This window comes from Gymnogyps californianus, chromosome 3, assembly GCF_018139145.2.
Source record: "Gymnogyps californianus isolate 813 chromosome 3, ASM1813914v2, whole genome shotgun sequence".
Classification (NCBI taxonomy): Eukaryota; Metazoa; Chordata; class Aves; order Accipitriformes; family Cathartidae; genus Gymnogyps; species Gymnogyps californianus.
In genome coordinates, this window is record NC_059473.1 from 95915196 (window position 1) to 95941857 (window position 26662).

Sequence of the window (26662 nt, forward strand, 5' to 3'; positions counted from 1 at the left end):
ATATTAATGTAATTGCCAAGTTCTCATCTCACACTGTGTTTACAAGACTTACTTCTAACAGACTCTATGCCAGTAAAAACAAGAAAAATCAAGCCCATATGGTAAAATGCAGCTAATTTTGGAGTTTATGAAATATATTGTATAGGCTGTCCTAGATAATTAAATCCTCATTTTACTCACAGAACACCTGTGATGTACCAGATGGGGATTCTGTGGTTAGGTGCTTTGAAAGATTTTCCCTAAAGATATACTGAGATATTTTTTATTTATTTGTCTGTTTATTTTAAACAAAGAAGTTCCTTGTGATGATACAGAAGCTTGCATACCTTTTAGTGCTGATATTAAGGAATGTATTGGAATGTGTGTCACCTTTGTTCTTCTGGAAACTACAATCAAATATTTACTTTACTCCCACCCTAACTCCTGTAAAGCCAGGGACTGAAATCACATGGGAAGTGGTAAAGCTTTCTAGATATTTAATGGCAGCCAGTAGAAATCATCTCTTCTATCAGGTTGTCAAGGTGTAAATGATTGGCCTTTGAACTCAAACACGAGCCCATTTTACTTATTTTACCTTGGTTTATTGTTTTGTTTATCTTTATTCCTGCCACTAACATATTTTGTCAACTGTCATTTTATTTAGAACAGCATCACATAAGATGCTTATCCAGAATGTTTTTTTAATTCATACATTTTGCATAGCTACCACACTTCTAGGCATCATATAAAAACTAGATGGTGTTACCTCTCTTCATATTTTACAGTGTTTGTTCCATACACAATGTTATTGCAGTGAAGCATTCACTATGTTCAGCACTAATATGGTTACCACGATAATGCTTATTACAGTTAAGTAAGATTAGTACAAATAGTAATTAATATAAACCATGTAAGACGATAGTTTTTCATTGCAAAATGTAAGCAAACAAAAATAAACTTTTTCCAAACGCAATAGGATGTACGGAAACCTTCAATTCATTCATGTTCCTGAATGAGTGTAAAATGATAAACCACCTCATAATAAAGATTCTGTTAAAACCTGCATTGCAGTTCTAATTTTTGCAAAGAGTACAATAGCTCAACAAATTCAGCACTAACCACAGTTGCAGCTTTTTTCCAATTCAGAATTCCAACTGAATGAACATTAAAATGGTTTGAATGCATCAAAATGCATTCAATAGTATTTAATATCTTCAGCAATGACATAGACAGTGGGATTGAGTGCACTCTCAGTAAGTTTGCAGACGACACCAAACTGAGTGGTACAGTTGACACACTAGAGGGAAAGGATGCTATTCAGAGGGACCTTGACAGGCTTGAGGAGTGGGCCCATGTGAACCTCATGAAGTTCAACAAGGCCAAGTGCAAGGTCCTGCACATGGGTTGAAGCAATCCCCAATGTCAATACAGACTGGGGGATGAATGGACCGAAAGCAGCCCTGCGGAGAAGAGCTTGGTGATATTGGTGGATGAAAAATTAGATATGAGCCGGCAATGGGCACTTGCAGCCCAGAAAACCAATTGTACCCTGGGCTGCATAAAATGATACATGGCCAGCAGGCTGAGGGAGGTGATTCTCCCCCTCTCTTCTGCTATCTTGAGACCCCATGTGGAGTACTGCATACAGCTCTGGGGCCCCCAGGACAAGAAAGACACAGGCCTGTTAGAGCAGGTCCAAAGGAGGGCCATGAAAATGATCAGAGGGCTGGGACACCTCTCCTGTGAAGGAAGGCTGAGACAGTTGGGGTTGTTCAGCTTGGAGAAGAGAAGGCTCCGGGGAGAACTTATTGTGGTCTTTCAATACTTAAAAGGGGCTTATAAGAAAGACAGAGAGAGAGTTTTTACCAAGGCCTGTAGTGACAGGACAAAGCTCAATGGTTTTAAACTGAAAGAGGGTAGATTTAGACTAGATATAAGGAAGAAATTTTTTATGACGAGGGTGGTGAGACACTGAAACAGGTTGCCCAGAGAAGCTGTGGATGCCCCATCATTGGAATTGTTCAAGGTTGGATGGGGCTTTGAGCAACCTGATCTAGTGGAAGATGTCCCCAGGAGTTTGAAATTGTGCCACTTTTGAGGTACTATTTTGAGGTCATGAGATCAAATTTTCAATATGACTGCCATGGGCAAAGAAATCCAGCATGATACACTTCCTGATGAGGTAAGAGACGTAAGCTATAAAAGTTTCAGTATAACTTCATCATAAATATTAAAGTGCAGGGAAGTACTGAGGCGCTATACTCTGAACAAAGAAGAGACTAGAGGTACCTGGGAATATGTGTTATATTTTTATATCACAGATTAATAATGACTTTTATTCCTTATTCACATACATACGAGAAAGTAATAGTGCTCATTTCCTTTTCTTGGGCAGCTGAGAATTGGATTCAAATAATACTGAACATATTCATAGGCAGAGTGGGATATCTTCGTATTTGAATTTCTAAAGACTTCATTTATGAATAGATATACATATATTATTAGACCATTTTGCTTTAGAAGCTCACAAAACCTCTCTGTGAACTGAATTGTACAGAGAAATGGTCAAATTTGCTGTGTAAATCAGTAACCAGCTGAAAGTAGAACAGATAAAAGCAAAAAATTTGGGAACTGAGATGCACTTTCTCATAGTCCGTAGTACTTAAGTTGCTGTACTTTTATGTCCCTATTCTGCCCCTATTCCTGCTACTTGGGGTGCTATTGATTCTAGGGAAAATTTAGTAAGGCCTATAAATCTCACTTTTCTAATGGATGAAATAAAAGCCCTGAAAGGCTTTTCATATAAGCAAATATACAGCATTCAAGGTTCACACTTGCCTTCTGTAAATTAAAACCTATGAGAGCTGAAAAGGCATGATCATAGACTGTGGTTTACAATATAAAGGTCTGAAAGGTACATGGCCACCTTGATGGTTACCTAGGATTGGCAGATTGTCTCCAAGGTCTGCCAAAAAGGACTGACTACAATAGCCATTTGGCTTTGAATCTTTGAATATGGGAGAAGAGAAGAAAAAATATCTCTCACAAACATCTCTTCCTTCCTGGCTAATTTCAGGAACTGGCACAACAAATGGAAAGTGCTTAGTGACATTTCAGAAGTGGATGAGCTGTCATTTATACCATGCCTTAAGCGTAGACGGCTCTTGCCAGCACTTCCCAGGCCTCCAGGTTACTGCCAGGACATCACTGTTTGGATTGTGCTCTACCTCAGAGAGGTTTCTGTCCCCAACATTGCAGCTACTCATTGCACAGTGTATTGCAACTTTACTGGGAAGTGTTTTTTTTTTTTCCTTAGGACTGAGTCTTTTTTGTTTTCAAATGGATCTTGTCAAAAACCTGTTGTTTTTCCATCCTTTGTTTCAAATCCTGAAGTTTTGGTTAAATAGAGTAGGGAAAGGTGATCTGGTGGCTTCCTAATTACTATCCTTTCCAATTATTGTGAATTCATTAGCAGCTATTGTGACACAATCCGCACCCATTTCTTTGACTGTAAAAGGCCATTAGTAGACCAATGGTGCACAGGATCATGTGAAATAAGATAGTATTAATGGACCATGAGATGATCTTAACCAGTAATTTGAGAAGAGGGGGTGAAATGTTTATTTCTAAATTGTCTGTTATTAAGTACAGAAAGGAAGAAGTGAAACAAGAGACCCTCCTGTTTCTTTATGTATGTGTATGGCCCTTATAACTGACATACCACAGTTGTTCAGGCACATGCACGTTTTATTTCTAAAATGGATCCTCTCTATAGCTCTGTTGTCCCTTCTGAATATAATTTGTACTGAAAAAGCACTTGGAAAACTGTTCCTAGAGACTTCTGTAGAAGAAGAGCAGACAACCTGAGTACATCAGGTTATGATGCCATTACTAGATTGCTTGTACTAACTGGACAAACAGTAGTTTGAAGAACAAGTATAAGTGGTCTGAGCATTAATGTACATTAGTGTGCATACTTCTAATTAAATGTTTCTGTAATTAAGCTTAATATAGATTACATAAAATATAAATTAAGCCAATTTGATAAAAAGACTATTTCCATCATACAAATGACTAAGCATGAAGAAAAGACAAATATATACATATATATTTTAAATAACAGGGAAAAAAATTCAACAATACCAATATGCAAACAGTCTTGGTTGTCTGCTTTTATCCTGAAATGTAGTGTAGTTATGATCCCGAAATAGTTTAATTCATATTGTATTTATGAAATTTCTTACCTCAAAGTGGGCAAAATGAGTTCTAAATTTTTGTATAGCACTGCTCCAAGTACAAATACAGTTGATTCATCTAGTTCTGAAAAGAGTAAGGAAAAAAGATTTTTAAACTCTCTTTCCCAAGCCTTCATCAGCATAAAAAACTGTGAATACCATTTATCTTTCTAGTAGAAATTTTACTTTAAATAAACCATCATCATTTTGAACTATATCCTGGAAGTCTGTCATAAAGATGTAGCACTGTCAGGAATATATCAAAAGATTTAAACCACTGAAAATCACATTTTCAAAAAATCCATCATTGTGTACTGACATCCATGCTAGTTAATTTACTTTTATAATGAAGTATCCTCAAAGACTGTCTTTAGAGTTTAATGCCTAACGAGTAAATTCTCTAATGTCAGAGATCTGCACTGCAACAGTATTTGTAAATTGTATCTGAAGCCAGGGTAATTTGCCTGCTTAGCATCCTTTGGTCAAAATTAGGTGACCTGTTGGAATGGCCCAGTCTGTTGGAGTGGAGCAGCTTCAGGGGGTTCCGCAGAGCTGCACTTCATGTCACCTCATACCACCACAGGTACAATCCTGTGCACAATAACTAAGCATCGGGTCTTCAGCGTAGAAGATAATGTCTAGGATTTCTGTAGCACTTTTTGTTCAAGATGCTGAAATTAAGCCCCATCATTTCCCTCTGGGATAAGTTACGGGTACTGGATTTCTTTTGAAGATGGATAAACTAACCACTTCTATATCATACAGTGGTCCTATGAGACAAAGATTCTGAGTTCATTTGTTAAAGCTAACACAGAATTAACATGCTGATATGCTTCTTTACCTGTTGACATAGGGGTGAAGATATTTTTTGGAATGACAACCCTGTCTTCTGAGTTTCGTGCCCAATCAACCATTCCTTTTCTTCCTTTCATGGGGAAATTGATGTCAGTTAAAACAGATGCAGCAGGAAGCTTCTGAATGCTAGCCACTAGTAAGAGAAATCACAAAATCAAATAAAATTGTGTTTCATACTTTAAAGCATCATATGATGATAACAGTACAGCAATAATAAAAAAGTTTAATAAAACATTTCAAGTAAAGCAGGAATTTATAGGACATTAACTGGCACAGAAAGTGTAATCTTCTGTTTATTATGCAGTTCTACTATGAATTAATTGTGTGGCATTGATCATATCATTTGTCAGCCAGATTCTGATTAAGTTTCTTAACAGGGATTATTGAATGTACTGGCTCATACCCTGAAATTCACATATAAGGACATTGTCGTGTCTTCAGAGCAAATTCTAAAATGATCAAATGTGACAATGAAAGGAAGAGGATGCTGCAAATTGCTTTGGGAAACATAACTGCTAGATGCAGGCTAATGAAGCAATAACAGAGCTTTTATCCTCTATACAGGCACAATTTAAAGATAGACCCATTAAGGAGATTCACATATTAGAAGACCTCATTGTTTCCACACATATGAGAATAATGCGGTATAGCACTTGATTTCTTTTCCCTGAAAGAATAATCCCCATTCTGAATTCTTAATTATATTTTTTCCATCTAAAAAAACCCCAACCCCCCCAAACAACTTCACTATTATATTTGTAGCAGATACAGAAAGACAGAAGAAATAGATATCAAATCTAATAATAGGCAATTTGTGATTTTGTTTACTCATTCTCATTTTCTCTCTGTTTTCTAACTCAACTATAATCTGGAAATCAGTTTCAGCTTTGCTGTGAAATCTAAGTATGACTCCATGGCAACACTGTCAGTGTCTAGTAAGACTCAAACTACTTTTAAGGAACTGACAGGGCTGCAAGTGTTTACGTACACTCAGAGAGATGACAAACAACACATTTGGAGCACTAGCTCTGTTCTTAATGTAAGCCATGTTGATAGCCATTTCCTGTGCAATGCTTTTCCTAATCAATTTATGAAGAGGCTAATGTGGTTGGAGGAGTTCAGACATCAGGACTATACTTTGATCTGCATAATGATTTCACTGCAAGGACTCTGCAAGGGGGTTAAATATAAAGATGATAGGGGACAGCTGTAAAAGCAATCAGAACAGCAAAATTAAAGTAGAAACCATTACGTGTCTCATCAGTGGATTTTATTTGAAAGGAAACTGTAATTCAAATCCAAGAGAAAAGGAAAATTAAGAGGTTAACAATATTAACTCTACAAATGTATTCCTTGATAACTGACTCTTAGTTTCAAATTAGACTGGTTATGTATTATAGAATCACATTAGTGAGGTGGTACTTGAGGTTATTTCAGGCTTTCTATTATAAAACTATCATCAGGGCTTTACAATGCTAGTTTCAATCCTCTCCAGGCTGAAATTGGCAAATACATTCCCAGCCCTAAAGGGATGATTAGTTTTGTGAATTTTCAGGTGGTGTGTGGAGGGAGAAGAGTTCAGGTGTTTCAGAATTACTGGGGCATAAAAAGGATTGCATGTTTTCACATGCAATCAACGGTTGTACAGAATATATTAACACTGTAAAAATGGATTTTTTCCATAGTTCTTAAAATCTAAAAAGAATTTTATTTTATTTTCCACATAAAATTAAACCCACAGTCATTTAGTTTTCAAAATTAAATACAGCTTGTAGAAGACAATATTGGGTTTTTTATTTGCACAGTAGTTATCTGTGTATTTACCTATCTATCTATCTAATTAGCTAGTAGAGCCTTAATATTTCATCCACCTTCTGGATGACAGTTTCCTTTATTGAAATAGGAAATCAATGTTATTCAATGGAATTCACTCTGCAAAACAGAAAACCACTTTAGGACTGGATAAATGGTGAGGGTCTAGGATAGTACCTCTCCAGACTCTGTCTGTCTCTGTATTTTAAATAGGGCCATTCATCATGGTACCTAAGCACTACTTAGAACCGAAGACTCCAAAATATTTCTTAATATTTAAGTGATGAATAACACAAAACCTAAACATTTGGCTTATGGCTTATATGCAATAAATATAAATATAATTATTTATTGGGCAATGTTAGGTTTATGGTTGAACTCAATGATCTTAAAGGTCTTTTCCAACCTAAACTTTTCTATGATTCTATGATTCTATATCTTCCCATTCATGGTTCAGACAAGTTTTTCTTCTACTTACAATTAAACAAAAGCGTCTTTATTTAATTTCACAGAAGATGCAACCCTAACACCTGGAGATTTTGGATCTCTGCATAGACAGAGAGAGTACACAGCACATATAAACCAATAATTGAAACAGATTTGCCAAAATGCTTGCTCCATGTCCTGCAAAGTCTGCCTCTTACAGATCCACACAGATTATTAGGTCCTCCTTTAGCCACTTTGCTGAATGATTCCAAGAGGATGTGCCTACTAATTTCCAACATGGCACTGATGTTTGAAGGTGTAAGATAATTTAATGGAATCTGACTGGAGGCAACTAGTTCAGTCCATCAACATGGCCAGGTGGATACATGAAACAGTTCCCACCTCTTCAGTGCCACTGTGAACTGTATTTTATTTTTTTAAAAAGCTAATATTCTTATTAAATATTAGTCTACAACTCAGCTCAATGAGACCTTGGAGCACAACCAGCTCTGTTTCCATTTTGAAATGTGGCTTTGCTGCTCTCTAACCCAGTTTTAATCTGCAGCATGAAATAATTATTTATTGTAAGCATGCAAATCAACAGGCCTTTTAGAGGGAAATGTGTATAATTCAGGTGCTGGGTCATTCACATGTCGGAAATTCAAATGTCAGTTTCTTATACATAGATAATAAGACAGAATGACATGTCTTTCACTTTGTACTTTATTGTATTCTTTCTATGTTAGGTTTGTATTAGAAAACAATGCTCCAAATACTGGAACCCAAATGGTTCAGTTCTGCAATTGCCACACAAGCACTTTGTCTTCTCATTTGAAAAAAACCAAAAATTTCTTTTTTTTTTTTTTTTAAATTACCATACCAAAACATCCTGAATTTGTGAGACAGAACACTAGCCAATAAGGACATTTACAGGCACTGTGGCAGAAGTATTTTTGCTTGTTTATACACATATAGAAGTTGTATAATACTGGAAAAACAGTCAATGAGAATATTAATAAGAATGAGATTGTAAAGTGGAAAAAAAAGATGAAAAAAGAGAAGAAAAAGAAAAACTAAAATGAAAATGATCTAAGCAGTTGAAGAAAATCTGCATGTGTCATTTTAAATTAAGGAACTTGGAAATATAAAACTTCCCATATATACTATATACAGCATGTCTTATTGTCTCAGATAAAATCATATTTCAGTTATTGCTGTAATACATTCTTGTGTTCTAATCTGACTACAACTTCTTGGACTGTTTATGCTGAAGACACAATACTGACAAGTAACCAGCCTGGTCACTCCTCAGATCATTCTTACAGTTTGCACATACCCTGCTGTAGACACAGTTAATCAAAACTTTTCCAATATGGAAAATTCTCATTTTTATTTATTTGCATTATGGCAATTCCTATGATATTCCAGGCATTGCTCAAAAAAAAAACCAACCAAACCCCAAACCCAAAAGTGCAGAGCTTGCATTAATTTGGAAAAATTCTTTGATTTTGACTTAACCAGCATGAACCAGAAATGGAAAAGCCATCCAGAGGGCTTTTGGCAGGAAAAAACTTAGACACAGAAAGTTTGAATGTAGAGAAACATGTTTAGGGTGCAGAATATTTTGCATTCTTTCATCCTCTGGACAGCCTCTTTTGTGGCTCCTATATACTTTCAATTACAATTTTAATGAGATTCCCAAACGTTAAAAAAAAAAAAAAAAAATAGAAAAAGGAATCTCATCCATGGTATTTGACTATTCAACATCTGAAGAATGCAGGAGGTAGAATACAATCTTTATTTCTTCAAAAACCAGCACCATCATATTTCTGAATCTTGCAGGTGAGATTTATATGCCCTAGATGGAAGAAAACCTCACCTGGCTATAAGCTGGAACACAGGAGAAAAAGCCTTTCTTTTTAGAATTCTTTGAGCATTCTTTTGATGCACATTGGTATAAATTATAAGACAGTGGTTCAATTACACATAAGAGCACATACATATTTGATCACTCCATAATAATTATTGATTCAGAAAAATCTATTTAAGTAGTCTAGTCTAATCAATTTAGTGATTGCTTTGACCCCTAATGGATTGATTGTAATATCCTTTACAAATACATCTCCTTTTGCCTTTATTTCATTTTCATGCTGCAGTTGCAGACAACCTGTTCAATACTGCTCTACTGAAAATTTCAGAATTGGCAACTACTAACTATTCTTACTTACTGAGCAAAATAAAGTATCTTTGGAACTGATTAACTCCAGACTCATAGGAATGGAGAATTTTCCATGACTATCCAAATGAGCTGATTATACACAGTAATATGTGAATGATATTTAAGCAGTTTATTTGGAGCAGCACAAAAGTGGTTAATTAATGTGTCAAGAAAATTCTGAGTGAAATAAAAATTGTATAGCTCTTGTATGCTAGCCCTTGTAGATCATGGCCTAGAATAGAAAAGCTGAAATGTATTGCTATGATCCCTATAACCCTGAATGAGTTATAAGCTGCCTACTACAACTTCCAGTAGCTCTCTGACTGATTTGGGTTGTTAAATAATAAAAGGTAAAGCAACCAAACAAGTGGCACGAATCATCATCCCCTTCTCTTTACTATCCACCCATTAACCTCCCGTGTTCAACAGAAACTGGTAACATTTCAGAATCAGCCCCTTGAATAATATTAATCACTTTAGAACAGGAAATCAGATTCACTGAAAAGCATAAGAGAAAAATGACTGGATGTTTGCTCATGAACTAAACACAACTTCAGTTCTCACAGTGGAGATTTAGGTTTTAAAATTACAACACAAGCCAAATTAAACAGTTGATCCGTATCCTCATCAAAGACTGAACCAAAAGCTTTAGAAAAGATGCTCAAAATCTGAGTCTGAATTCTATGGCATTCATGTATTTACAAAAGAGGATACAATACTGGTTCTGATTCCCCTTTCTCATAAGTGATAATATTCCGGGTTTGTTGTGCTTTACAGCACAGTAACTATGTTGATCCCTAATGTACTATCACTTAAGATACAGAGGAATGGGAATTAATTGTTTTAAAAGGCATCAGTGCCTTGGCTGAATTGGAAAACCAGATACAGAAATCTACAGGATTAGCACAAGATGTCAATTTCTGCTTAACCCTCCCTGTCAGAACAAGAAAGTAGAACTCTGAATTTGATTGCATTTCAGTCACAGACAACAGAGAACGGCTATGATTATTAGCAGCATCATTCGCTCTTTTTCTGTCCTATTTTGGCTTGTCCATTGACAGCATGCTAGGCATATATTATTCAGCATTTAGTAAACTTGAGTTCATCACACAACAGGTTTTGATTTTTAAGACAGAGGATATTATACTGCCCTTCTGGGACAGCTACTGCTAAATTTATTTCTGGGTAAAATAGTCATGAATAGAACTGCCGTTGTCACAGATGTTCAGAATAAAGAATACGAAAGGATTTTTGTGTCAAAATTCAGAATATTGAGTATTTCTGCAAACATCTCTGTTAAGAAGACCCAATTAGAATCATATTTATACATTTTAGAATTATTCTGTTGATCCTAAATGTAAAACCTTTGGTTTTTTCTAGAATAAATAAACTTATTTAAGCCAGCTCTTGTTTGATACATGGGGAACAAAGTCCTGCCTGGCTCATCATCGAAGAGTCAGATGGACATATTGAAGATGATATTCATAACAGATTTGCTCTATCCACTTAAACCTCTTCATTTTAAAGACAATCTGCAACAAACACAAATGGTGAAACCCCCTTTTCAAGGAGACCGATTTGTGGATCTCCAGATTTGCTACGGCACTCTGCATCTAAGCAGCCTTGATGATCTCCTTTAAAATCCTCCTCTCAGTATAAAGATAAATCCACCTCTTACCACCCACAAGATTATGTATAACAGAAGGACTGTGGTGAAGTGTCATCCTCTTATGTGAACATAAGAAGAACAGCCAGGTAATTTTGCCTCTGCAAATAATACTCATGAAACCTCCCCGCAGTGAACCAACAACAAACAACGGTCAGAAAAACGCTCGTAAGAAATTATAACTTAACAGATTTACTACTTCTTATGGCTATCAACACAGAAATGATGTCGTCTTAAATTAGAACCTCGTTATGCCCTACTGCTCCATGGGCAGACAAGAAAGTGTGTCCCTAGAAGCCTGCTGTAAACTTGCATCCCTGAAGCTCATCAGCCCATAGCAGCTACCCTCTGACTATTCAAGCTTCGGGCAGCAAGACACACTCCTGGTATAGGCAGAAGTAGAAGTAGACATTTCATAGATATTTTCACTAATCAGGCATGAGTTCTGCATGAGTCCTTCCTTTGGTGTCAAGCAAACTGTGCCTTAAATGGGCTCGCTGTTTGAACGTTAAGAATAATGCTTTAGGTTAATCAAGAAGCTACTATAACAGTGATCTCCGAATATTTCCCTTTTGTATTCCATAGACAATGCAACGGTGAAGAGAGGTACCCATTACTCTTTTTGTTGTAAAAATAATACATTTATCAGTGGTAAGCATCTAGGGAATTATCTAACTCATTTCTATTTTGAGCTTGCAAGCCACTGCAGTCCTTTAAACAATATGAAGAATAAGTAAACACAGGAAGAGTCACATAACAGTATGATGTCTGAATATGCTCCCAAAAGCCTGTAACAAATGCCAGCTGTAACACTACCATATTAACAATATGACCAGTATAATATTTAGGATGAATTAGAAAGCAGCATGGCTTCAGGCAATGATCAGGATGTATTTAATAAACACTCAGATCTCTTCTGCTACTTATGTAATTAAAAAAAAATAATATCATAGGCAGCAGGCAAGTGTTTCCTTTTGGTTTTGTGCACTTTTGCTGTTCAGTACCAAATTCTGTATTTCAGGAACAACTCAGGAATACACTAATTTCAAAGACTCATGAAATACCACATATGCATATGCATTCTCTTGAGTGGTTTCTGATTGTACATTTGTTATGATAAAAAATCTAGCTTGATAGAATTAAAATAGCTAAAGCATAAGATTACAATTCTTCTTTTTCCAAATCTTTCTTTGTTCCAGGTATGGAAATAAGAATGGAACATAAAAAATTAAAAACTCAAACAGTAATTAGAGCGTTAAGAATTGTTGTTATGGACAATAAAAACTTTCTTGGAAAAAAAAAAAAGATTATGGAAACTATTAAAGTTTACTCCCTGAGAAAGAGTTAGTGTATAGAAATGGCTATAGCATCATAGAATCAGTCCATGTTCCAGATGTTACTTCTCCATGTACCTCTAGGGGAAAAAAATAATAATCTTAGCATTTTTATAATTTTTAATCATTCTTACCATTTACTATTAATGCTTACTGTAAGATGAATATGGCTATTTGCAACTGGCCAATGTGGAATGTAAAGAAAAAAATCACTTTTAAATTTGCAAATCTGAGTCACAAATTTGAAGAAAACTCAATTGAACTAGTGAAAATGTGAACATTTTTTTAATGAGCAGTCAGAAGAAAATGTGTTCTCACGATAAACAGAATGCTTCCTGAAATATGTGATTATTCAGAAAAATGCTTTAAACAAAACATGGCAGGAAGCTGTACTTTATTAACTAGAAGACAACTCCATCTTCTGGGAGTTATATTGAAGAAGATGAAGACATGAACAGCCAAAGAGACCCAGAGCCACATCCAAGGTACTCTGTGTTTCTGGAAGAGCTTTATTTGTTTCCATTTCTCTTATACTAACTGTGCATTCATGTTACTAAGACTAAGGTCTCCCTTAGCAACTCTTGCCTTATCATAAAGCACTTCTCAAGGAAAAGAAAGACTCAGCATAAAGCGAGACAGAAGATGGAGGATGATGCAGGAGATAGAATGAGTTGGCATTTAAGTGCATGAGTTTTAATGTTACAGACATAAAGGTGAAAACCATGATAATACTGAGGGGGCAAGGCCACCTGCAACACTATTATAGATTGACTACACAGGGGAGGTGCAGAAACCAAGCATTGTTCGATCACTAAGGTGACTGGCAAAAGTGTCTGTGCTGGTGATTCTAGCTGATAAAGAGAGAAAAAGAGAGTGAGACTGAAAGTAATGTTAAGGTAGTGAGCTCCGAAGATGGGAATGATGATGAAGCTGTCATCAGAGACAGGGAGAAAGAAGAAAAACTGAGAGAGAGAGATATCATTTATATGTTTATTTATCAGGTTTACTGATGATTAGATATCCACTAAGAACTATTAAAAAGATAGACAGAGAGGACTTGACAGAGGACAAGAGATCAGTAAGGGGGAAAACAGACATGAAAATCATTAGCAGAGAATTGACAAAAATATTCTTTCAACATTACATTGCTTGGGGAGATGAAGAGCAGAGGTAGAATGATTGCTTCCCAGACGTAGTAAATTGAAGTAAAGGAAAGATGGCCATTGTCTTACCTCTAGGGAAATGACAACTAAATCCTATCATTCAGAAATCTAGAAAGATGTGAACTAAGTTATGCGGGATATTGAAAGGTGATATAAGAAGTGAATTCTCAGGGATGGAGATAGAAGATTTGATGTATAAAAGCCACACACAGAGGAAACAAAATAAAGCATGTGAATCAATATATGTTTCTAATCACAGCTTTTTGCAGCAGACTAGAAACAGATCTCTATTATATTTTATTATTGAACAACTTTTTTAATCATACAAAATGGCATCTTGAAGAACTTTCAGATACAACTATGAGCAAATTAAAACTGAGAGAACTGTAAATTACTCTGGCATAGAATCTCAGAGCATTAATAGCATGGAAGTGGCTAGTGAATCCTAAAAAGTAGAGCCTGATTAAAAGCCATATCCTGCAAATCAGTAGATATGGAGGAAATGCTTGCAGATGGCCCTTGTTTTTACAGCAATTCACCAGGCATGTACAAATTTATCCATGTGCCTTCCCAGAAGTGTTCCAATCAGAGCATCTCAGTGCTTTCTTTATACTTTGGCTCCATTAAGATTGAGAAATTAGACAGAGCAGCAGGTAGGATCCTCAAAAAGCTCAAGCCTGTAGCTATGTTTACTGACCAGACTGGTCCCCTCATTAAATGCATCTGCAGTTTCTTTCTTTTTTAAAACCTGGCCAAGTCAGAGAAAGCATTGCTGGTCTAACACTGCTTGTTAGGCTACTGATCTAATGTTTTGAGCACTTGAATTAGGAAGATCTGCGTGCAATCAGGTGCCCCTCTGAAGAGGAGATCCCTGACTGAAGGAATTATAAACCGTACCTTCCTCATCTTGGATAAGAATATCCATTAGGATTCAAGGCTATCACCATCAAAACCTGAGCTATCTAGGACGAAAGGAGGACCAAAACCATATTTGAATACTCATTTGACAACAGGCACAATACATAAACCAATGGTCCAGAAGAACGGCAGGTTTGCTTAATCCATCCCAGACAACTGAGAGATGTCTCAAATTAGTGCTTTACTAAAATCTTGACTCTACTAACTTAGGAGACAGAAAGAATTCGGTCATAAGCTTAGCATTTCCTGGTCAGCATCAAATTACTTCTCTAGTGGATATCTTCCATTCTGAGTTTTGTATTCAACCTGGAGACCAAACTGTCATAAGCCAGTGCACCCCCATCACACAGACCTCTACAGCTTTAGCTGCCCATGCTCAAAATCGGCTCTGATATAACGCAACTTTGTAACTTAGACCAGACTGCTGTGAAAAGGGCTGTGAGAATGGGGGGTCCACGCCCCTTCACTCAGGAGCTACACTCAAGCTGAATCAGCTGTGACTGTGCATGGCCACGTATTTTGGTTGTCTGAACCCTGACCTGCGGATTTAGTGTCAAGGTCAAGCAACCTTGGACCTGCCTTTTCACTGTGGGCTTGCCTGGAGACCACTGGACCGGATCCTGATCCTGATCCTGACGCTGTGACTTGACTTCCTGGCTTGACGTCAGGTCTTCCTCATCACTGTGGACTTGTCTGATGATCTGGAATATTAGCTGGGCCTGGCTACCATCACAGACCTCCTCTGCTCTTCTTGTTTGGGTGCTGTGGGACCTCGCCTTTGCCAGCGAGGCCACTGTGCATGCCCTGCTGTCTCCTGGTTTCCCGCACAGAGCAGCCCACTCTTGCTTCTCCCTGAACCCAGCACCTGATAAGCAGGTGCTGCAACGTCTACACGGTAAATGCCTTCCAGACAGGCTTGAGCAGAGTCATACAGAAAACCTGAAACAGAACTATTAGAAACACAGGTCTCCTGTGTCTCAGTTTCATGTTCAAGCCATGATTCTAACCTTCCTCACAGGAATTCATAACTAGGTCTTTGTTTTCTGGAGGCATGGCTAATTCATCTTGAATGTTCTCCATGGAGGAGATAAAGTGGATTAAGATTTGCTTAAGGGATTGTAAAAAGTTGTCCTGGGACACTGTGAAATCTAATTGTCAGGATAATGCACACATGCTTTATTTAGATTGTTTACATCATGCATGGCACAAAGAAAACTCAGTACCTCAGTGGGACATATAGACGCTATCCAATATAAGTAGTAAGTAATACTAATTAGACTGAGTTTGATTTACTTGTGCACATTGTTGAATTCTAAATTAACTTTAATAACTCAGGAGAAATATCTCAGAGTTATTATGGTCATTTCAATAAAACAACTACACAATGAGGAGATGCTTTAAAAAACATCTAACTAGAAAATTGGGCCTATAAAGAATGACAGAGCTTGGTTATTATGAGCTGTTATAATGGAATCACATGAATCACTGGCATGTGGACCTCGTGCTCAGCTCTTGTTATCCAATTCTTGTCATCCCATCTCCAGCATCCCCTGCTTCTTCCCTCCCACTCCCCCCAAACGAGAGGCTTTTCATGTTTATCAAAGTTGCGGGAGGAGGAATCAAAAAGATCCAAGCAGCTAAGTAAGGAATCAAAACCAACAGTCAACTAGTCAACTAAGTCAAATGTTATACCATTACTGTTTACCTTGTCTGAATTCAGGTGCCTTACATGACCATTAATTTTGAGTGCAGTTGACAGAGAAAGATAGAGATGCCTAATTAGGGTTGCTTGCGTTGCGTTCTTAGGGTTTTAAAAAATCATCTGAACTTTGTATATATTGCATAGTGAGCTTAAACTGCATTTTAGGAATACTGGATTAACCCTTGCCTGTGACCGAGTACATAAAATGCAAGCACATTATTCCTGAGCTCAGTGCCAAAGCTAATCATAGAATCTGGTCAAAATATTTAACTCAAGGTATAACATAGCATTATACCTGCAGCAGATAGGCTTCTAATTCTTAAAAAGTCTATTTGGATTCAGACCAACTTTTCAGATGCCCTTACAGTGCCTTCAGTTTTGCTTTTACATGCAGTAGAGAACTGCCACTTTGGACAGCTAATCTGTAGAAACTACCATGAATAAGAAAACATCTTCTCTGGTTTTCCTGAGGCAAGACAGATGCCATCAAAAGGAGCCATCACCATGCCTGGGTCTGCAACATTTGCATTACTAACATATACACCCGATATGACTCTGCTGTCTCTTTGGCACTACATCCTATCTGCAACCTATTTTCTGCTACAGTTATTCCAATACAAATTTTGGGTTTATTGCTATTGTTATTTCTTTAATTTCTTGTGCTATTCATTGCAGTATGTTTATGAAATATATATTTGGAATAGGAGTCCCCCAAACTGAAACTATACTGCTTTGCCTAACTATCCCTTATTTCCTGGAAATATTGCCTGTAGGTAGAAGCTCTATAAAATTAAAATTCGATTCTACAATGTGCAATACTCCAGAAAACACAATTATATCTATGATACAAAGCGGAAAGGAAGAGTTTACTCCAGACTGTTTGCTCATGTTATTTCATAAAAAATCATGGTGAATTCTTTTTAAATGGAATATCATGAATGTGAAATATAGATGAAATTTTTGTTTTCTACTGAACTATAGTTTTTGGAACCCAACAGCACAACACAATTGCTTCAGTGAATTTCCTGTACCTGAAAGCACTAACACAGAGTGACTGAATTTACATGCCAGAGAAGCTATTAATTTACTGATAATTTCTGCAAATTCTGTTTGAAAATAATCTATACTTTTAGTCTTGCAAAATCATTCAGCATCAAGTATTCTACACCCGAGTCCAGTTTTGTTATTACTGTCATGCCATATTTGGGATAACTGTCATTATCTCCACAGTCAGATCTAGGAGACAGCCAGAAAAAAAATATATTTCTTACCTTCCAATAGTATTTGACCACTTACAAATTATAATCCACAGTCAAAGTGGCTTTCCTAGCACAAATAATTCCCTGGAGAACTGGACAATCAAAAAGTACCATTTTATATTATCTTTTTCCCCCACCATATCCTGATTATAGCATTGTTACCCAACAAAAAGTATTTTACAGGGTACTGGAAAGAAAATTACTTTTTTTTCCTTTAGTTATTTCCCCCTCTCTGTTCTGTGTACTTTTTACAACGCTATTGCTTTTATAGAATGTTTTTGATGTACTAAATGGGTTTTCTGTCCCTAATCCCAAAACATCTAAATGGTGCTTTATTGGAAACCAAACTAACTGCACTCTGGTGGCAAACATTCATAACAAAACTTCTAAACTGAATGAAAGAGGAACAAAGTTAAGGGTCAGTGTAAGGATGCTCAGTTATTTGATAATATTTCAAAGCAGTAACTTTTTTGCAGAAGCACAGATGTGGACAGCATAATCTGGACCTATCTTGATATGACCTGTGGCTATTAATTAAATCTTGATGATTTAAACATTTGAGTTCTACAGTTTCACTTTGTTTATTGCAAAGGGACATTTGAATGGTAATGAAGCATTTTCAAAAGTTGCTCAATGTCATCATTCAGCAAATGAGACTTTCAGTGCATGTGCTGAGACAACATACTAGTTGCACTGCTTGGAGCAAGAAATTAATTGGACATAGAAGAAATTTTTTCCCAAAACTTACACCAACATTCATATAAACGTTAAAAATGGAACTGATGAGAATTTAGCATAAGCAATATAAGAAGTAAAATCAGTTAAGTGAAACAGCTAATTTAATCACGTTAATGAGAATAGCAAATTTTATTATTCAACAGAGGTATATAAGATTGGAAAGTATATACAAGATAGGAGAAGAGGGGGACGGAAGCCCTTAAACAAAACCTGCAAGTATGTTTTAATAAGTAATTCCTTGGGCTTTTTAATAATAACCTACTCTATTTAGGTTATGTTTATGGAATTTTTATATTATGCCTTCCTTCATTTTTAGTTCTTTCTGTCACAGTTTAAATTCGTCCTGGGCCCAAATGATTAAACTGAGAACAAAGAAACCTCACTGGAACAGTAACTTGACCTTGCTTTTCTTATGTTCCTGAGAAAACCCTAGCCACCAACTACAGAATCATTTTCTCCTTTAGCCCAAACTTCAATATACTATAGACTTGATCTGAATGAAAAAAATCCTACCTATTTAGATATTTCTACTAAATGAAACTATTTCAACATGAAAGGTTAAGATTGCAATATAAACACTGAGCCCTAATGTTTTGTGCCACCAAGAGGTTCAAATGCTGTGAAGAAACAAAATAGTGTTTTGGCAATTTAGCAATTCTTAGCTTGTCAGACAGCTTGTGATAACTGTCCACCATTGCTGGGAGGTAACAACTTTATTTAAGCTGTTTTAATGGAAGGTTTGGCTTTATTCCAGTGACGTGCTAAATCTAAAAAAAATCTAAAAAAAGAAAACAATAAAAAAAATTGCAAGTTGAACAATCCCATTTCATGCCCAGCTATAGCTAGGGGAGACTTTAAAGACTGCTAAAACCAGTGACAGTGCAGATTAATGTGAGCATAGAGAATGCTGAGTGACAGATAAAAATTTGGATCCAGCAGCTGGTGCTATCAATAGAAATTATATCCATAGGAAAAAAAATCCATAAAAAGGGTGCATGCAACTCACTAGACAGAGACTCCCTCAAACCATACATTAAAAAGCTCATGAACAAATATGCTGTTAGATAATTTGAAGATTAACAAAATTATGAACAGAAGAAAATATTCTAACAAATGCCTACAAGAAGGAAAAATGGCCAAATTCCTAGTTACTTGCTTCCTTATTTTCCAAGCTTTAAAGGAAAATTCCTAAATGCATGCTTCAAGTACATTCAAAGAACAAACACATATATTCAGCAAACTCCCTCTAATATCTTGTCAAATAAAATGATAAACAGTATAAACATAAACACTTCAAACTCCTCTGAGCTTTGCTGTTGAATACCATTTCTAAGTAGATGAACTAGTGCCATATTTGAATGTCTTTCTTACCCTAACTGATGTGCAGTCTCTATCATTTCAGTCTATGAGAGGTTTGGATATCTATAATTTTAACTTCTGAAAATTATTTCAAAGTACAACCAGGAATGTAAAATAGATGATGCGGTATAAAATCACCAGCCATGTTTTCCAGTAGTGGAACTATTAATCCAAGAAACAGGTATAAGTTCAATTTGGCAAAGTTAAATGACAGTCATTTTGCAGAAATTAACTTTTCTTTGTGCATTGTTGACTGTGAATGGAGACCATTATTTTTCATTGCCTAGATAGTGATGCAATTTTCAAAGCTAAATGAGCATTAAAAACATTCATTCTATGCTTCTGCAATGAACAATCTAAGATACCTAATGGCAAAACGAGACATTCCCTTTAATCTTTATGAACATATTGTACCCTCTTGAGCTAAAAATGAGAAAGGAGGGGATAAGCTTGCTGTATTTTTGATAAATGTTTCCCTCAGAAATGGGAGAACTCTTTTATGTGCAGATGGAGCAGCCTGCCTGACTGCCAGTCCCTGAAGATCCAGTCGTCCTGATGAGTGTCCCACAGTTTCTTCCCCATGGGCAGGCCAGTCTCTTTTCATTCCTCTGCTTTATTGGAGATGAGATTTTGGTGCCAATATAGGGAGAAAATGTGTTTCACCAAAGGGCACAATTTATACACATATGAATGGGTTTCCAAGTATTTGCCTTTGAGATCAGCTCACATTCTAGCTATGCTGCTCTACAACAGGACCAGAGACAGGATTTTCTGGACAAGTTACTACACTAATATACTGTTTTCCTACAGATGTATTTGAAATCCACCTGCTTTCAAGATACTTGACTACGGAGTAATGGAAGATAGTATGAGGCCGTAAGATTTTAATATCAATGTATTACAAAAAATGGCACATAACTAACACTGCTAACTATTAACTAATGTAACTGGCACTAAAAGTGGAAGACCTTATAAGTCAGAAAAAAAATTCCACAAAATAATAGTCATTAAAGAACAGCATAAGCTTTGAACCACAGATTATATGAAAGTCATTCATGTAATGAGATCAAATATCTTTTCTATAAGACCATTTCCCAAACTATATTCTTAAAAGTTTTACAGAGGAATGCTGCCTATGGCTGATTACGTCTCCATATATGTGGAGAGTGTTTGTTAAAACAAAAAAACAACAACCACAACAACATCAAGCTATTTGGCACCACTGCAGGGCAATTTAAACATCTGTGCTCCTTGCATCTAGTACCATTCAAACACTGCAAGCCACAGAGCTGTACCACATTTTTTGAGTGAAAAAGTTTTTCTTCCCACTGTAAAGGAGACTTAGAGAAAGAAAAAAAAAATCTTTTACAGAGTTCTTCCTGAAATTTTCCAAGGTGGGAAAAAGCTATATTCATCCATAGTAGAATGATCCTCTGATTTATATCACAAACATTATCAAAGATCCCCTATCTCAGCCTTGAGCCAGAGCAGCAAATAGGGTCCTAAAACTCACAGCTGAAGTCAAGAAAAAGCAAAACAAAACAAACAAAACCTATGAAATGAGTGAACTTACAGGTTCAGAAATCAGAAAAGATACTTCATAACTTTTAGACTCTGTTCTTGATTTTAGCAAACCCAGTACATGAATGCTTTGGGATGCTTTGAACTGATCTTACTGACACTGTTAACTCTGTTACCATTATACAATCTGATCTTAACAGAATTGCAGAGATATATGTAGTATCCATATACTAAAGTCCACCTCTCCATATTAAAAAAAAAAAAAAATTACACAGGAACAAACATAATTACTCAGAATTATATCTGTCTATGTTTACATGGCTTTGAAGTTTGATCTCAACATTATCTTATAATTCCACTACCAAAATAATTATTTACCATAAAAATACTTTTCTGTGGTATTAATAATCCACTAACACCCTCACAAAACTGACTTCAAAAATGAACAATGCTTATCTAGTTTGTTACCTCAATTGTTATGTTACTTTCAAGCTATGCAGTTTGAAAGAGGCAGATCTGTACTGATATTTGGCATTAAAACCTACAGTCATCACCGAGGAAATCATATACTTTTTCAGCACAGCAGGTTGATTTGTCTAATATTCTAGATAGAAGTTCTTTCCCTCCCTTTTCTGTTTTTTGGGTGGTTTTGTTTGTTTGTTTGTTTTTCTTTTTTTGTTTGTTTTTTAGTTTTGAGTTTTAGGGGGGTTTTTTGGTTTGGTTTGTTTTTTTCCTTGAAAAGAAGCCAGAAAATAAAAGCAAACTTTGGCAACTGGTATGCCACATCCTTAGCTTAGTATAAACCATGCTATCTCCACATTCAAAATGGAGCTCATTTTTGGGTAATAGACCTCTCTCTGACACACTGCAAGTAACATGCAGAGTTAATAGCTATCTCTTAAGTCTTTGTAAGTAATATTTTCTGTTGACTCCAGAGTCTCAGATAGGAAATCAGTCTACTTCCACTGACTTTTGCTAGTTTTTACCAGCTGAAAGTATGATTCCTCAGTTTTATTCCAATTTTAACTAATTTACATTTTGTGGGTTTTTTACTTTAATTCTATTTAATTTTCCTTCTTTCATTTTCAATAGTGAGTGAGTAACAAAACCCTGTAGAATTCATTAAAACTGAGGGTGAACTTCGCTATTTACAGTCACTGTCCTGGTTTCAGCTGGGACAGAGTTAATTTTCTTCTTAGTAGCTGGTACAGTGCTGTGTTTTGGATTTAGTGTGAGAATGATGTTGATAACACATTGATGTTTTAGTTGTTGCTAAGCAGCGCTTATCTTAAGCCAAGGACTTTTCAGTTTCCCATGCTCTGCCAGCAAGCAGGTGTGCAAGAAGCTGGGAGGGAGCATAGCTGGGCAGCTGACCTGAACTAGCCAAAGGGGTATTCCATACCGTGGAATTTCATGCCCAGTACATAAACAGGGGGGAGTTGGCCGGGAGGCGTGGATCATGGCTCTGCATCGGTCAGTGGGTGGCGAGCAATTGCATTGTGCATTGCTGGATTTTTTTTCCTCCCCCCCCCCCCCCCCTTTTTTTTTGTTATATGCCTTTTCATTACTATTATTATTCTTCTATTTCATTATTACTATTGTTAGAATTATATTTTACTTTAGTTATTAAACTGTTCTTATCTCAACCCATGAGTTCTGCCTTCTTTCCTGATTCTCCTCCCCATCCCGCCAGGAGCAGGGAGGAGGAACGGGGAGTGAGGGAGCGGCTGTGTTGTGCTTAGCTGCTGACTGGGGTTAAACCACGACAGTCCTTTTTGGCGCCCAACGTGGGGCTAGAGTTGTGTAATGTATCACCTCACCTGCCATATATAGTCCCTGTGCTGCTGCTTATCATCCATAAGGTGAGGTGGATTAAGGTTTTCACTTTGCTTTACTATGTAACACTGGTTTATGGTACGATAAAATTATCGGTCGTGGGACTAATCCGGTATTTGTACTCAGCATTGCCATTATCTCTGTATTTCAGGAGCTATCTAGCGGAAACTGTTAATAATTACACCCTTTACCTTTTCTCCTCGGAGAGCCAATCTATGGGGAAGACACCTTCCCTCACTCCCCGTCCCCCGCCCCTTCTCCCTGTGGATGGTCACACCATCTCTAGCTGACGACCTCTAGCTGATGTACCACCAGATGACGGCTGGACATTCTTGTGGTGACTGCCTTACAGGGACACAAAATCCCAGAATGGGTCATCAGTGTGTGCAGAACTGCATCTTGTTATTGGACTGTGACACTTTGGTGCCTCCCCTGTTTAAGGGGAGGACTGTATTGTCTGGAATATCTTGACACTATACTTCACCGAATATGATCGTTGCCTCTTGGCACTACCTTAATATGAAATGATAATACACTCTTGGGTGTGCATTTACTCCATTAACTCAAAGCTATCACCACAGAATCTTAATTTCTATCCCCGTAGGCCTTATTCTACTTGGAAATTGTTGGGAGTCACCTGAAGATGCAGCTGTCCGAGGCAAAGGAGCAAATAAACTCAGATATTTAATTTTTCAGGGCAACACTTAAGTGCACCTGTTAAAAAATGGCCTGTCATAAACCAGATGATTCCTTTAGAAAACACCAGCTTTTAATTGCTCGTGTAAAAAGGTGCCTATAGACAGAATGATTCAGAAAAGAGTTTACAGAGGTAGAAATTTAGGAATGATACAAGAATCTAAGATACATATACTTAAATGCTGTAAAAAGTTATTTCCACAAATGGGCTGCTGGCACTGCTTTCTGTTTCAGTTGGAGGCATTTTTTTTAATTGGAATGAAGCCTGGATGTCTGCATGTTTTATAGTTTCCATTTCTTTAGAACCTTTTACTCCACTGTATCTTACTTAATATAAGGTAGCAAAGGGAAACACCTTAGATTATTCCAGTTTCCTACAGCACCCATTTAAAAATACTGAATGGTTAATTTATTTAACTTTACCTTTAAGGATAATTAATAAATCGTATACACAAAACTAACTACTGAATTATGACTATTACTTAGAATATAGCCACAGAATTAAGTCAGATTTTTATCCACATTTGTGAAGATTGTTTGATAAAGATTCATATAGACATTCCCTTGATATTAGTCTTTTTTAATCTTAAGTAACTGAGAGCCGTATTTCCTCAGGATCACTGAGTATGCAGTTTTAAAAAAGAGAGAAAAAAAATCTACTCTTTTATGCACCGTTCACAACTAAGTTTTCAGGGAACGTGAATCATTTAATGAGCGTATTTGATATTGAGAAAGAAATATGAGCTCTCGATCATTTACTTCAGGCACTAAGTCAGATGCTGCGATGAGCTAGACCTTCAAAGTGTGCATGAAGTTTTTCCCCTTTAATCAGTGGAGAAAGCTTGAGTCTTCAGAAAACCAACATATTGATCTGATCAAGGAATTGCTGAGGCTGCTGCAAAGGAAATGATATGAATATATGTGGAACAGAAGTATACAAGGGTATAAAAAAAATCCAGTTGACCTTTCTCTGTAGTTTTCCTATTCTTTTGTCTATTTTTCTCTGAAAACTGTCTGTTCTGGTAGCCTTTAGCTGCCAGAAGATTGTTACATATGGTTTGAGCAAATGAAGAATAGGGAAACAGCAGAGTGACACTGGCTGTGTATGAATCTTGGGAGTTGAAGGATTTTTTGAGGAGTGAAGAAAGAAATGTGACCAATGCCCACTTTCACGTAACAGAGCATCTGCTCAACTGACAGTGTACAAGTTTGGGGCAAGAAAGACTGGTGAACTACATCTCAATGTGAAACAAAGAGAATTAGGACCAAGAGCCAAAGTCATGAATGAAAAGAACAGGGGGCAGAAGGCGGAACTTATAACCTCTCTGACCACCATGCTTACTATCCAAGAACAGAGTGTGACCAACTATAAACACAGTGCAATGAGAAAAGCATTAATTATGCCTGCCAGGACTGATTTCTCATCTCAACTGTCCCCTGAGCCATGCCTTGACATTGTTTGGGCAGGTGCCAAGCATTAAACAGTATGGACAACTGTGGGACAGTTCTCAAGCCTGCATTTGGTCCTTTTTGATTCATATTTATAGACACAGTCATAAAAGCCAGATCCTAGCCTGAAATGGGAAGATGATGGGCACTGACTCTTTTAGGCTCTTTTGAGAAGAAATGGGATATTAGACAACGGAAACTGGCAAAAGTCTATATAGTAAAATTATGTAATAAAATATAAAAAAAGATTGTTAGCTAAATATTGCTTACTTTGGTGTGTATTTTACTAGTTATTCAAAAGCTAGGTAAAAATCTGAAGACAATATAAATACTCCATGAATTAAAGGGGACTTGTGTTTTTATATCTATTAGGAATGTATTTCATTGCGAAACCATGCAAGTTTCACTTTATTTTTTCCTTGTGAAAATTTGTTCTTGACAAACCCAAACATAATTATATTAATCATCACAGAAGTATTTACACATGAACTATGACACACTACAAGGAATGATTCCTGTTCACCTTCTTAAAAATAATAAGTGCTATCCACACAGTGGTTCCTTAAAGGCTGTACCCTTAAATTCTGCTTTGTGAAAACATGGGATATTCTGGAATAAATTGATGGAAACAGGAGAGAGATCTGAATGGCTGTTTTGGGCCATTCTATGGAATTTTCATTTTCATGTGTCTGACAGGTCCAATTTTCTTTCTATTGGGAGAAAATATTGAAATTTTACGAGCTGAATTTTTATTAACCAAAAATATCTACTTCAAAATTCACAATACTGTGCTTTAGCACTACATAGCCTCAGAACAAACAGTAATTTCATTACAAATTACTTCTGAGTATATGTGTATGTAATTATTAAAATAGTTGTTTCCTGACTGAAAATTTAGACATTATCTTTACATCTTTGAACAAGTTAATATCAATACTGTGGCTTTTTTTCTGTCTTCTTTAATGTATTTGAAAAAAAAACCTTTCAGAAGTTAAAACAAACTCAGTCTCCTGGTATATTTTAGGCCAGTATAATATTTATGATATATGAGTCAGAGGATCTCGAGTGCTGCATTTAAGATACACATCACTAACTCTGATACAAAAAAGATAAGCAGACTAGGCAGATGTCATTAGGACAAGTAAACGAACCATATAATGTGGAGAGGTTTCTAGCGAGTATGAACAGGATCTACAATTTACAAGACCTAAAAATCTTACCTTGGGAAAAGGTGAATGAACCCACAGTAACAGACGGAAATCTAGCTTGCTCATTTTCTAGGATTCCCAAAGCTCAGCAGGTGTACCAATGCTTGTGTCTTGTAGCTAGAGTAGGTATATTTTCTGAAAGCTCCTTTGGTCACTAATATTTCTACATATCTCTAGCTAGGACTGGAAAATTTTAAGATATGCTCCATAAGCCTCAGGATTATTTAACCTTTTGGTACAAATTTCATGGATATGAACATGGAATGGAAGATTGAAGGAGGAACAAGA

General features: G+C 36.5%; 1 protein-coding gene across 1 annotated transcript in view; it reads right to left on the reverse strand.

Moving 5' to 3' along the window:
* Window positions 1-26662, reverse strand: part of ADGRB3 (adhesion G protein-coupled receptor B3) — a 473802-nt gene that overhangs the window by 200129 nt on the left and 247011 nt on the right. Inside the window, exons 13-14 of the mRNA XM_050893783.1 lie at window positions 5056-5202; window positions 4224-4299 (exon numbers count right to left, since the gene is read on the reverse strand). Coding sequence (XP_050749740.1) covers window positions 4224-4299; window positions 5056-5202 — 223 coding nt within the window. The remainder of the gene's footprint in view (window positions 1-4223; window positions 4300-5055; window positions 5203-26662) is intronic.